We start from the raw sequence: 14,001 nt of genomic DNA, 5'->3' as shown, positions 1-14,001 counted from the left end.
GAAATAAATTTTAAATATAAGAGAATAGTTGTTCTCCAAAGTAAAAAGATAATATGAAAGAAAAATATTGTAAGGTTTTAGTCTTGGTGGCTTATCATGGTAAAGGCTGAAGGAGAGACAAGGACGGCGACAGATGCTGGAGAGGCAGCCCCCTTCACATCTTCACCCTCAGTAGCGCTCATCCATTTCCCCCTTTTGCTATACAGTTCTGATTTTAATGAAAACTAAATGAGTGACAAAGATTGCTGTGACCTTTTTAAAAAGTCAAATGGAGCCGAGTAAGTCTGGGGCGCCTCGAGTGTATTAGCCCTGGCCTGAACCTTTAATCAGGCCCTGCTGGCACAAGTTTTGTGCAATGTGACAAATTTTTGGTGATGCACAAAAGTACAACCCACAAATGCACTTGTGTCTAACTCTAAACCACTTCTTATCTGTACAATGCAAACATAGGGCCATGGGTATTACACACATCACGGATAACATAGCATGTGCAGTGAAGCACGGTTTGGGCTTTCAGTTCTGGAATGACCAGTATCACTAGGCCCCCCCTCACTGCATGGTATTAGGTTGGCGACTGGCAGCAGGAGAGTACTTAGGGGATTGCAGAACACCAAACCCACTGTCCACTGTATATTGATTTTCTATATTGATAGAGAAATGTTGCTTTTAGCCTCTCTCTCTGCCATTGTAATACCCTGAGAATCACAGGTATATTACTGAATGCACTCATTCAGAAAACTACATTTATCATAGTAACATAGTTGATGAGGTTGAAAAAAAACACCAGTCCATCAAGTTCAACCTATTTTGGATCTCCTGCGATCCTTCACTTATATTTGAAATTGATCCAGAGTAAGCAACCGACAATCTGTTTAAATTGTGAAATCCCCCCAGACCCAATATTGCAGTCCTATTTATATCCTATATCCACTACTATCCTTCATTTTAATTAACGGTCGTATCCTTGGATACACTTTTCCACTAAAAGTTTGTCTAACCCTTTCTTAAACATATCTATTGAATTTTCCATCACAACCTTCCCTGGCAGTGAATTCCATATCTTGACTGCCCTTACTGTAAAGAACCCCTTCCTTTGCTGGTTGTGAAATTTCCTCTCCTCTAACCTTAACAGGTGACTGCGTGTCCTGTGTACAGTCCTTGGGGTAAAAAGTTCCCATGAAAGTTCTCTGTATTGAACCTTAATGTATTTGTACATAGTAATCATATCTCCTCTTAGACGCCTCTTTTATAAAGTAAACATGCCTAAACTGGCTAACCGTTCCTTATAACTTAATGACTCCATACCCTTTATCAATTTTGTCGCCCTTCTCTGAACCCTTTCTAGTTCCAAATTATCTTTTTTATAGAGTGGTGCCCAGAACTGTACTGCATATTCAAGATGAGGTCTTACCAACGATTTATACAGTGGCAAAGTTACACTGTCTTCAATTGCATCTTTGCACCTTTTTATGCATGCCAATACTTTATTTGCCCTTGCAGCTGCTGCTTGACATTGAGCACTATTGCTATGTCTACTGTCTACGAGCACTCACAAATCCTTTTTGCCTCTGGGAAGTTTATTGCAAATTGTGTCAGCCATTTTGGGTTGGACATATTGTAAATTACAGCCCCAGGCTGCACACTAGAGCCCCTGTCTACACTTGACAGTTAGACACTGCAACAAGTTAAAAAAAATGCCTGCAAAGAATTGGCATTTCGGTGCCAGAATGTACTAGAAGGCTCTCCAGGAAATTCTAGGGGGAAAAGGGAGGAGCCAAAAACAGACTGTTGGGGACTAGAGGGTAGTTGCTGGTTGGTGTGAGTTGTGCTGTATTAATGCTGGTTGGGATAAAAGCTGTTGCTGGACTATTGCCTAGAGGGATGTTTGCAGCTAAAGTTCCAGGTTTAAAAGCTAGCCCAGAAGGAAGGCTCTTTGGAGTCAGCGCCGGTGCTAGGGTTTACGGCGCCCTAGGCAAAATTTCGCCGCCCCCCCCCCCCCCCCCCCCCTGCCGCGAACACACTAAAAAAATAAGTAGATTTTACTTACCTTTTCTTTCTTTTCTCTAGGTGATCCGCGCCTTCTTCACACAGGAGGCGGAGTGATGCATGCTGGAAGGGGAGGGGGGCGCCGGGAAAGAAGTTTATTCACACTGTCTATCAGTGAGAGTGTGATACTTCACCGATGCGTTGCGGACACTGAAAAACAGTGGCGGCGGCAACCCTCTCCTGAGCCTCTGACTAGATTAGAAAATCTAGTCAGCGGCGCCCTGCAGGTCCCGGCGCCCTAGGCAACTGCCTAAGGTTGCCTAATGGGAGCGCCGGGCCTGTTTGGAGTAAAGGAAAAGACTCAGCCCTCAGACTGCGCATCAGATGTAAGACAGATACATTCATGTTTATTTTGCTTCGCTATGTTCAAGTTATTAAAGTGAACAAGTGAGACATCAAACTGTGTTATTAAAACCTCTGACCGGGACTGTAACATTGTTATTGAGAGGTTATTTTGCTGTCTGAAGACAGAGGTTATTCCAACCAAATCAGCTGTATATAAAGATTATCTGCAAGCTGACACAGAGTGCTAGGGACATTAAGAGAAATCATTGTCACAAGAGTTTGCCTATATTGATTAAGAAACTTGATCCCATTGTGAAACTGCCGACAATAGTTGCCGAGGAGAAATTTGCTGGGAGATCTGTTTATTCCATTAGATGGATTACTGAGTGAAGATTGTGTTCCTTACACTGGAAATTGTGTAGTGTGCAGAATTACTGTTTCTTACACTGAGTTCAGGAGTCACATATGCTTCAAGTTGAAACCTTGCTTTAACCTGCGGATTACAATTTCCCCCGGGGGTTCTGTCTCTTGTAGAGTGACCCAAGTATACAGTTATTTCTTCTAAAGCATCTTGACTGAAAAAGTTGGATTAACCCTTGTTGTATCTCTACTGATTTTTGTGTGATAAATGTCATCTGTATTATTCACTAAAAGTCTATTGTGATTGATTTGTCTAGATAATCTGCTGCAGCACTTGTCTAAGCAGCCCCATTTGCAGCAAGTTGTGATGCACTGTGTGCTCTGATATCTTTTAATCATAGCCAGCATTAACTTATTCAGCAAGTTCTGCTACAGTAGCTATTCTGTGGGATTGGACAGACAGGCGAGCCTTCGCTCCCAATTCATGTCAATGAGACTTGGGCACCCATGACCCTGTCGTCGGTTTATCGGTTGTCCTTACTTGAACCACTTTTGGTAGGTATTAACCACTGCTTATATGGAACACCCCACAAGACCTGTCGTTATGGAGATGCTCTGGCACAGTCCTCTGGTCATCACAACATGGCCCTTGTCAAAGTCGCTCAGATCCTTACACTTGCCCATTTTCCCTGCTTACAAAACATCAAGTTCAAGAACTGACTGCTCATTTGCTGCCTATGATATCCCACCCCTTAACAGGTACCATTGTAATGAGATAACCAATGTTATTAATTCCACTTATCAGGGGTTTTAATGTTGTGGCTGATCGGAGTATGTTTGCATATTGCTGATATTGACAGACATAGAGTGGACCCAGATAACAATGTAGTTACTGTTGGCTGTACTCAGCAATAGACATGTACTTCAGACTTCGACTTTAAAAAATGACACTTGCACTAAGTTCATAATAGCACTATTATTATTGATCCATACACTAATGATTTTACATCTGATAAATCTGATTTTTTTTCACTACAACATTATTACCTCCCTGAATCTCTATCGCTTTATGGACAGGGCTTTTTGCGATTCTGAGATGGCCTTTTATTGACTTTTGTCTATCTAAATATGAATAATGTGATTAAATATATACTGATTTAATGTCAGTTTGCATACTGTAACTTATTTACATAGAAATTAGGGAGTGTTTACTAAATTACAGCATTGATTTGTGAATGTTTCAGGGTAATTACTTCTGTAGCCTATGTACTTATATGCAAGTTTAAAACTGGTTATGGATAGGTAGCCAGCAATTATTTATTTTCTGCAGTGTGTCTCTGTAATGACAGCAGATGTTGGGAAAGAAGAGGGCTCTCCACTCAGCCACGGCACTAAGGACAGGGCTTTAGACATTTGCCATTATGGGACTGATGCAGAGTGAGTACGACTTCAGTGTTCAGCACCTCTTGCGTGAAATTCCCTGACATACCTAGAGGGTGGGCGCAGGCATAGGTGCCCATGCAGAGTTGTGTGATTCTGCCACGTGGACGTGGGGATAAGTCTGAACACCCGGATTATTTCCAGAAGTTCAGGTGCAAAAAGCAGATGATGTTAATGACGTCTTGGGCACTGTCACTAGCAAATCGATTGCAATTGGCTGCTTGCAATTGCATTACTGTAGTTAGTTGATGCTTTCTTCATCCCTGGGGCATAGATTATGCTTTTGTGTGTTTAAGCAAAACTTTTTCTTTCTTACACTAGATGGGGAGTTGTGTTATTGGTGCCTAATAATGAATGTATTTGTTGCACATAAAACAAATGGATAAAAATATGGGTGCACGAGGGACATAAGTGTCTGTGACGTGTGCTTGGCTTAAACTGTGTGCATATGCTACTGATACCTACCTACATGGATCTTAAGATCATTATTATCGATTTATAAAGTGCTATTAGAGAAGCATATGGCTCAGCATCTTTTCTTGTCTGGCTTTTTATGAGCATACATTATGCCCATTTAGAGTCCAGCTACGTACCAGGACATATATGTTCCTGTTTTTTATGTTTTTGTACAGTGATGCACCTTGGTATTCAATAAGCTGCTCACTGGAATGTACAACTATGTCAAACCATATCTGGCTATATTTTTATACTTCCTTTAGTGACTGTGTCAGCAACTCATTTGATGAATATCTCCAGTACTAATAATGAAAACGGGACTTTATGAAAAACTTACCATTGTGATCAGCATATCCCCACTTGTTCATACTTCTGCAGATTGCTTGTTAGGAAATTGAACAAAGTTTATGTTGCGTGCAGGAGAAAATTCTAGTAGTGCCTTTCAATCACTTGATCCTATTGTTTATTAAATTCCTAACATAGACGTGTGTAAGACTTGCGTCTTCACATCACGCTGGTTTGCGGGAAGTGACTTTCTAAGCTGTCTCTAATCATCTATACATCTGTCTGGACTGGATCCTACCCTCTGCTTTTACTGTATGTCAATACTGAGAGAATCTGGAGAGGTATGAACACCAATTGCTGTCAGTACAAACTATATAAATCGCATTGATGTGTTCAATATATAACTCAGTGCTACCATTTGAAAGTATAAATATGCACATTTTTTCATAAATACTCATATTAACATGTATACACACATTTTTCAAAGTACATTGTGAGCAATCATGCAGCAAAACTTCAAGAGCTTTTCAGTACATTAATATTTTTATGAGTTCTAGCATAGTTGTCCTGTGTACATATCTAAAGACTATTTTCTTTTAGCTCTTGACTGTAATTGTAATGACCTAGAGCCTTATTTAGGATTAACGCTACCTTGGTGGATGTATCCTAAATCAGTATTTAGCTCATGCACTACTATATTAGTATAAATAGGAATATTAGGCAGTTGATTAAGACAAAGTATTAAAGAAAAGTAAATTAAAGGTAAAAAAAATAACTAATTTATACCATCTAGACATGTCTAATTTAGATCAACTGCAACTTTCTTTAACGGTTATGTCACAATCACAAAGATGAAGTTGGTGACAACTACCAGCAGTTGGCGCTACTGAGTACTGAGGCGCAGAGTCTAACACGCCTCTGGATTTCACCAGGGACCCTGCACGGAGTTATGGACTTAGCTGCAAGAGGCGTGCAGGTCCCGGCCCTCAGTATCACTTAGCTGGCGAGGTATCCAATGAGGCAGCAGTGAGGAGGCACCAGGATCCAGGAGGGTTGCCCAGAAGCAGCAATGCACAGAATAGTCAGCAAGATAGTCCAAACCAGAGAGACCAAACACAGCCAAATCAGGAGCAGTAGAATAGTCAGGAAGCCAAGACACAACCAAGAATCACTCTAAACCAAAATCAGGAACCAAAGGAGAAGTAAGGAACAAGCCGGGGTCAGAATCCAAATAGGCAATAAAACAGGAACAAACGCTGGAGCAAGGCTGAAGCACAAATACTCTGGCAACCAAATGGTGTCCAAGTGCTCTTTATATAGAGGAAAGCGATCCCAGATTGGTGCTGCCACAAATAGCGGGAGGAACGCAATCAATCGCCAACTGTTGTATGCGACTGACCGATGACCTGCGCTAACGTATGGATTGTTAACATGACGAGAGTCTCCAGTCGCTGAGCAATCGAATGGAGAATGTGCATCGCTATGCAACGGGAAGCAGGTATCGCATGGAGGTAGGCACCCAACTAGAGGCAGAATCAGGACGGCGTCTGATAGGTTAAAGTCGTTTTTTAACTCATGAGTTTTCAGCAATCTACATATAGCATCTATGTCTAAAAATTTTATGAAAATGTATATAATTTTATTTATATACGTATAATAAAGCATAAAATATTATTAATTGAAACTTACGCAACTAAGCCCTAACCATGCTGGATTCCTGATCAAAACACTTTTATCATTATAATTTTATTAAAAACAATGCAGCCAATCACAATAGAGAAGATGGGGACCAAAAAAGAAGGAGACGTGTGTTAAGGTAGGGATTTTTGATCTGGAAATTTTTATCAGTCGGACAGTGATAAAAAGCATACAGCCAACATAACAGTTTGTAGGGCTCTGGGCTGAATCTGTACCATACAACCGGGCCTGTGGAATCCTATTTTACACAACTTCTGATGTGCCAACCAGCCACTCCGCTACACCATCGTAGCCATTATAGAGAGTGTATAACGTGGCAGTCACACATAGAGTGGACCCAGATAACAATGTAGTTACTGTTGGCTGTACTCAGCAATAGACCTGTACTTCAGACTTCGACCTTAATAAATGACACTTGTACTAAGTTCATAATAGCACTATTATTATTGATCCATACACCAATGATTTTACATCTGATAAATATGATTTTTTTTCACTACAACATTATTACCTCCCTGAATCTCTATTGCTTTATGGACAGGGCTTTTTGCGGTTTTGAAATTGTCCTTTATTGACTATTGTCTATCTAAATATGAATAAAATGATTAAATATTTACTGATTTAATGTCAGTTTGCATACTGTAACTTATTTACATAGAAATTAGGGAGTGTTTATTAAATTACAGCATTGATTTGTGAATGTATCAGGCTAATTACTTCTGTAGCCTATGTACTTATATGCAAGTTTAAAACTGGTTATGGATAGGTAGCCGGCAATCATTTATTTTCTGCAGTGTGTCTCTGTAATGACAGCAGATGTTGGGAAAGGAGAGGGCTCTCCACTCAGGTGCAAAAAGCGGATGATGTTAATGACGTCTCAGGCACTAGCAAACCGATTGCAATTGGCTGCTTGCAATTGCATTACTGTAGTTAATTGAGGCTTTTTTCATCCCTTGGGCACAGATTATGCTTTTGTGTGTTTAAGAAAAAGTATTTCTTTCTTACTCTAGATGGGGAGTTTTCTTGGGGCCTAATAATGAATGTATTTGTTGCACATAAAACAAATGGATAAAAATATGGGCGCACGAGGGACATAAGTGTCTGTGACGTGTGCTTGGCTTAAACTGGGTGCATATGCTACTGATACCTACCTACATGGATCTTGAGATCATCATTATCGATTAATAAAGCGTTAATAGAGAGGAATATGGCTCAGCATCTTTTCTTGTCTGTTTTTTTATGAGCATACATTACGCCCATTTAGAGTCCAGCTCTGTATCAGGACATATATGTTCCTGTTTTTTATGTTTTTGTACAGTGATGCACCTTGGTATTCAATAAGCTGTTCACTGTACAACTATGTGATACCATAACTGGCTATGTTTTTACACTTACTTTAGTGACTTTGCGAGCAACTCATTTGATGAATATCTCCAGTACTAATAATAAAAACGGGACTTTATGAAGAACTTACCATTGTGGTCAGCATATCCCCACTTGCTCATACTTCTGCAGATTGCTTGTTAGGAAATTGGACAAAATTTATGTTGCACGCAGGAGAAAAATCTAGTAGTGCCTTTCAATTACTTGCTTCTTTTGCAGCCTGGACCTCTTCACACCACGCTGGTTTGTGGGAAGTGACTTTCTAAGCTGTCTCTAATCGTCTATACATCTGTTTGGACTGGACCCTACCCTCTGCTTTTATTGTATGTAAATACTGAGAGAATCTTGAGACATATGAACACCAATTGGTGTCAATACAAACTAAATAAGTCGCACTGATGTGCTAAATATATAACTCAGTGCTACTATTTGAAACTATAAATATGTACATTTTTTCCTAAATACTCATTTTAACATGCATACACACATTTTTCAAAATACATTATCAGTAATCATGCAGCAAAACTTCAAGAGCTTTTCAGTACATAAATATTTTCATGAGTTCTAGCATAGTTGTCCTGTGTATATATCTAAAGATTATTTTTTTGTAGCTCTTGACTGTAAATTGAATGACCTAGAGCCTTATTTAGGATTGACGCTGCCTTGGTGGATGTATCCTAAATCAGTATTTAGCTCATGCACTACTAGGCAGTTGATTAAGACAAAGTATTAAAGAAAAGTAAATTAAAGGTAAAAAAAATAATTAATTTATACCATCTAGACATGTCTAATTCAATTGCAACTTTCTTTAAGGTTAAAGTCGTTTTTTAACTCATGAGTTCTTAGCAATCTACATATAGCAACTATGTATAGAAATTAAATGAAAATGTATATATTTTGTTTAATGTATAATAAAGCATAAAATATTATGAAATGAAACTTACGCAACTAAGCACTAACCATGCTGGATTCCTGATCAAAACATTTTTATCATTATAATTTTATTAAAAACAATGCAGCCAATCACAATAGAGACGAAGGGGATCAAAAAAGGAGGAGAAGTTTGTTAAGAAAGATATTGTTGATCTGGAAATTTTTATCAGTCAGACAGTGATATAAAGCATACAGCCAACATAACAGTTTGTAGGGCTCTGGGCTGAATCTCTACCATACAACCGGGCCTGTGGAATTCTATTTTACACAACTTCTGGTGTGCCAACCAGCCATTCCGCTACACCATCGTAGCCATTATAGAGAGTGTATAACGTGGCAGTCACACATAGAGTGGACCCAGATAACAATGTAATTTCTGTTAGCTGTACTCAGCAATAGACCTGTACTTCAGACTTCGACCTTAAAAAATGGCACTTGTACTAAGTTCATAATAGCACTATTATTATTGATCCATACACTAATGATTTTACATCTGATAAATCAGGGTTTTTTTTCCGCTACAACATTATTCCCTCCCTGAATCTCTATCGCTTTATGGACAGGGCTTTTTGCAGTTTTGAGATAGCCCTTTATTGACTATTGTCTATCTAAATATGAATAACGTGATTAAATATATACTGATTTAATGTCAGTTTGCATACTGTAAATTATTTACATAGAAATTAGGTAGTGTTTATTAAAATACAGCATTGATGATTATGAGTAATCGTGCAGCAAAACTTCAAGAGCTTTTCAGTACATTAATATTTTTAGGAGTTCTAGCATAGTTGTCCTGTGTACATATCTAAAGATTAATTTTTTTTGTAGCTCTTGACTGGAAATGGAATGACCTAGAGCCTTATTTAGGATTGACACTGCCTTGGTGGATGTATCCTAAATCAGTATTTAGCTCATGCACTACTACATTACTATAAATAAGAATTTTAGGCAGTTGATTAAGACAAAGTATTAAAGAAAAGTAAATTAAAGGTAAAAAAATAAATAATTGATACCATCTAGACATGTCTTATTCAACTGCAACTTTCTTTAAGGTTATGTCACAATCACGAAGATGAAGTTGGTGACACCTACCAGCAGTTGGCGCTACTGAGTACTGAGGCGCAGAGTCTAACACGCCTCTGGTTTTCACCAGGGACCCCCGCAAGATGGTATGGACTTAGCTGCAAGAGGCGTGCAGGTCCCGGCCCTCAGTATCAGTTATCTGGCGAGGTATCAAATGAGGCAGCGGTGAGGAGGCACCAGGATCCAGGAGGGTTGCCGAGAAGCAGCAATGCACAGAACAGTCAGCAAGCCAGGTCAATACCAGAGAGACCAAACACAGCCAAATCAGGAGGAGTAGAATAGTCAGGAAGCCGAGTCAGAACCAAGAATCACTCTAAACCAAAATCAGGAATCAAAGGAGAAGTCAGGAACAAGCCGGGGTCAGAATCCAAATAGGCAGTAACACAGGAACAAACGCTGGAGCAAGGCTAAAGACCAAATACTCTGGCAAGCAAATGGTGTCCGAGTACTCTTTATATAGAGAAAGAGATCCGTGATAGGTGCTGCCACAAATGGTGGGAGGAACGCAATCAATCGCCAACTGTTGCATGCGACGGACCGATGACCTGCGCATGGATTGTAAATATGAAGAGAGTCTCCAGTCGCTAAGCAACGGTAGCCAAGCTCAGCGTACGCATGCGAAATCGAATGGGAATGTGCGTCGCTATGCAACGGGAAGCAGGTATCACATGGAGGTAGACACCCAACTAGAGGCAGAATCAGGACGGCGCCTGACAGGTTAAAGTCGTTTTTTAACTCATGAGTTTTCAGCAATCTACATATAGCATCTATGTATAAAAATATAATGAAAATGTATATAATTTTATTTAACGTATAATAAAGCATAAAATATTATAAATTGAAATATTATAAATTGAAACAGTCAACATAACAATTTGTAGGGCTCTGCGCTGAATCTCTACCATACAACCGGGCCTGTGAAATTCTATTTTACACAACTTCTGATGTGCCAACCAGCCACTCCGTTACTCCATCGCAGCCATTATAGAGAGTGTACAACGTGGTAGTCAGACATAGAGTGGACCCAGATAATTTAATTACTGTTGGCTTGTACTCAGCAATAGACATGTACTTCAGACTTCGACCTTAAAAAATTACACTTGTACTAAGTTCATAATAGCACTATTATTATTGATCCATACACTAATGATTTTACATCTGATAAATCTGATTTTTTTTTCACTACAATATTACCTCCCTGAATCTCTATCGCTTTATGGACAGGGCTTTTTGTGGTTTTGAAATGACCCTTTATTGACAATTGTCTATCTAAATATGAATAACGTGATTAAATATATACTGATTTAATGTCAGTTTGCATACTGTAACTTATTTACATAGAAATTAGGGAATGTTTAGTAAATGACAGCATTGATTTGTGAATGTATCAGGCTAATTACTTCTGTAGCCTATGTACTTATACGCAAGTTTAAAACTGGTTATGGATAGGTAGCCAGCAATTATTTATTTTCTGCAGTGTGTCTCTGTAATGACAGCAGATGTTGGGAAAGAAGAGGGTTCTCCACTCAGCCACGGCACTAAGGACAGGGCTTTAGACATTTGCCATTATGGGACTGATACAGAGTGAGTACTACGCCGGTGTGCTTAGCATCTCTTGCGTGAAATTCCCTGACATACCTAGAAGGTGGGCGCATGGATAGGTGCCCATGCAGTGTTGTGTGATTCTGCCACGTGGACATAGGGAAAAGTCTTGAAACCCATATTATTTGCGGGAGGTCAGGGGCAGGTGCAAAAAGCAGATGATGTTAATGACGTCTTGGGCACTAGCAAACCGACTGCAATTGGCTGCTTGCAATTGCATTACTGTAGTTAATTGATGCTTTCTTCATCCCTGGGGTATAGATTATGCTTTTGTGTGTTTAAGCAAAACTTTTTCTTTCTTACACTAGATGGGGATTTGTTTTCTTGTTGCCTAATAATGAATGTATTTGTTGCACATAAAACAAATGGATAAAAATATGGGCGCACGAGGGACATAAGTGTCTGTGACGTGTGCCTGGCTTAAACTGTGTGCATATGCTACTGATACCTACCTACATGGATCTTAAGATCATCATCATTATCATCGATTTATAAAGCGCTATTAGAGAAGCATATGGCTCAGTATCTTTTCTTGTCTGGCTTTTATGAGCATACATTACGCCCATTTAGAGTCCAGCTCTCTATCAGGACATATATGTTCCTGTTTTTTATGTTTTTGTACAGTGATGCACCATGGTATTCAATAAGCTGCTCACTGGAATGTACAACTATGTGATACCATATCTGGCTATGTTTTTACACTTACTTTAGTGACTGTGTCAGCAACTCATTTGTTAAATATATCTCCAGTACTAATAATAAAAGCTGCACTTTATGAGAAGCTTACCATTGTGGTCAGCATATCCCCACTTGTTCATACTTCTGGAGATTGCTTGTTAGGAAATTGAACAAAGTTTGTGTTGCGTCCAGGAGAAAATTCTAGTAGTGTCTTTCAATCACTTGATCCTATTGTTTATTAAATTCCTAACATAGACGTGTGTAAGACTTGCTCCTTCCCACCATGCTGGTTTGTGGGAAGTGACTTTCTAAGCAGCCTCTAATCGTCTATACCTCTGTCTGGACTGGACCCTAATCTCTGCTTTTATTGTATGTCAATACTGAGAGAATCTGGAGACATATGAACTCCAATTGGTGTCAGTACAAACTAAATAAATCGCACTGATGTGTTCAATATAAGGATGAGCGGGCTCGGATTACCGAAGTCCGAGCCCACCTGAACAGTGCGGATCCGAAGGGATCCGAGCACTGTTTGGGTACTTCCGGCCGCCAAACGAATCCAAAACGAGGCTTTGACATCCAAGTCTCGCGTCGGATCTCGCGAGACTCGGATGTCATAAATGCCCCGCTCGCGGCCGCCATCTTCATTCTCCCTGCGATCACTGTCGAGGGAGGTTGATATCCTGTGCTCTGTTATACTAATTTACTATAGTCAAGTGGTCCTTTGTCCAGTGCTCTGTCCTGCTGAGTCCAGTAGTACTTTGTCCAGTGCTCTGTTCTGCTGATTCCAGTGGTGCTTTGGCCAGTGTCTGTCCTGCTGAGTCCAGTGGTGCTTTTCTCTTGAGTTTTTTTGGGCTAAGTCCATAGTAATTTTATAATTATAATAAAATCTAAAAATTTTAAAAAAATAATAAAAAAAAATAATGAAAAAATAATTTAAAAAGTATAAAAAATATTTTAGAGCAATATATTCCTGCAGTCCCAAAAAATAGGAACTGCAATCTATATTACTACGTTCACTGTTTAAGCAGTCCAAAAAATAGGAACTGCAATCTATATTACTACGTTCACTGTTCCTGCAGTGCATAAATATTAGTATCAGATATTAAACTACCTTCACTGTTCCTGCAGTGCAGAAATATTAGTATCAGATATCAAACTACGTTCACTGTTCCTGCTACATCAAAAAAGCATGAACCTGCCCTGCCATCAACAAAAACAAGAGGTAGTGACGCGCTTGAACTCCACCCTCTATATGCTGCAGAGAATGAAGGAGCAGCCATCTGTGCAGTGGAATTTAGACAAGTTGAAGGAGGTATTGTGGCCCCGCTACCAAATTGGGTACCGGGGCCACTCCACTACGCAGTCCAGAAATCTTAGTATCAGATATTAAACTACGTTCACTGTTCCTGCTACATCAAAAAAGCACGAACATGCCCTGTCATCAACAAAAACAAGAGGTAGTGACGCGCTTGAACTCCACCCTCTATATGCTGCAGAGGATGGAGGAGCAGAAAAAGGCCATTCAAGCCTACACAGCCACCTACGATGGGCTACGTGTTTGTGCCGCCGACTTGTGTCGCTTTGCTTAGACATCCAGCTACCTCGGTGCAACCTTTTGGACTAAAAACAATATTGTGAGGTGTGAGGTGTTCACAATAGACTGGAAATTAGTGGAAATGAATGTTATTGAGGTTAATAATAGTGTAGGAGTGCAAAAAAAACCGAAATATGGATTTTAGCACTTTTTAT

The 14,001-nt window shown here is 39.6% G+C and overlaps 1 protein-coding gene across 1 annotated transcript in view; it reads right to left on the bottom strand.

Annotated features, from left to right (window-relative positions):
* Window positions 1–5,035, bottom strand: part of LOC142159122 (carbonic anhydrase 13-like) — a 33,181-nt gene extending 28,146 nt beyond the window's left edge. Inside the window, exon 1 of the mRNA XM_075213742.1 lies at window positions 4,925–5,035. Within this exon, the coding sequence (XP_075069843.1) occupies window positions 4,925–4,955 (31 nt within the window). The 5' untranslated portion in view covers window positions 4,956–5,035. The remainder of the gene's footprint in view (window positions 1–4,924) is intronic.
* Between the last annotated feature and the right edge of the window lie 8,966 nt (window positions 5,036–14,001).

The sequence above is a fragment of the Mixophyes fleayi genome, chromosome 5 (genome assembly GCF_038048845.1).
Source record: "Mixophyes fleayi isolate aMixFle1 chromosome 5, aMixFle1.hap1, whole genome shotgun sequence".
NCBI classification, from domain to species: domain Eukaryota; kingdom Metazoa; phylum Chordata; class Amphibia; order Anura; family Limnodynastidae; genus Mixophyes; species Mixophyes fleayi.
The sequence above is the reverse complement of the archived record's forward strand: the minus strand, read 5'-3'. Positions and strand labels throughout refer to the sequence as shown.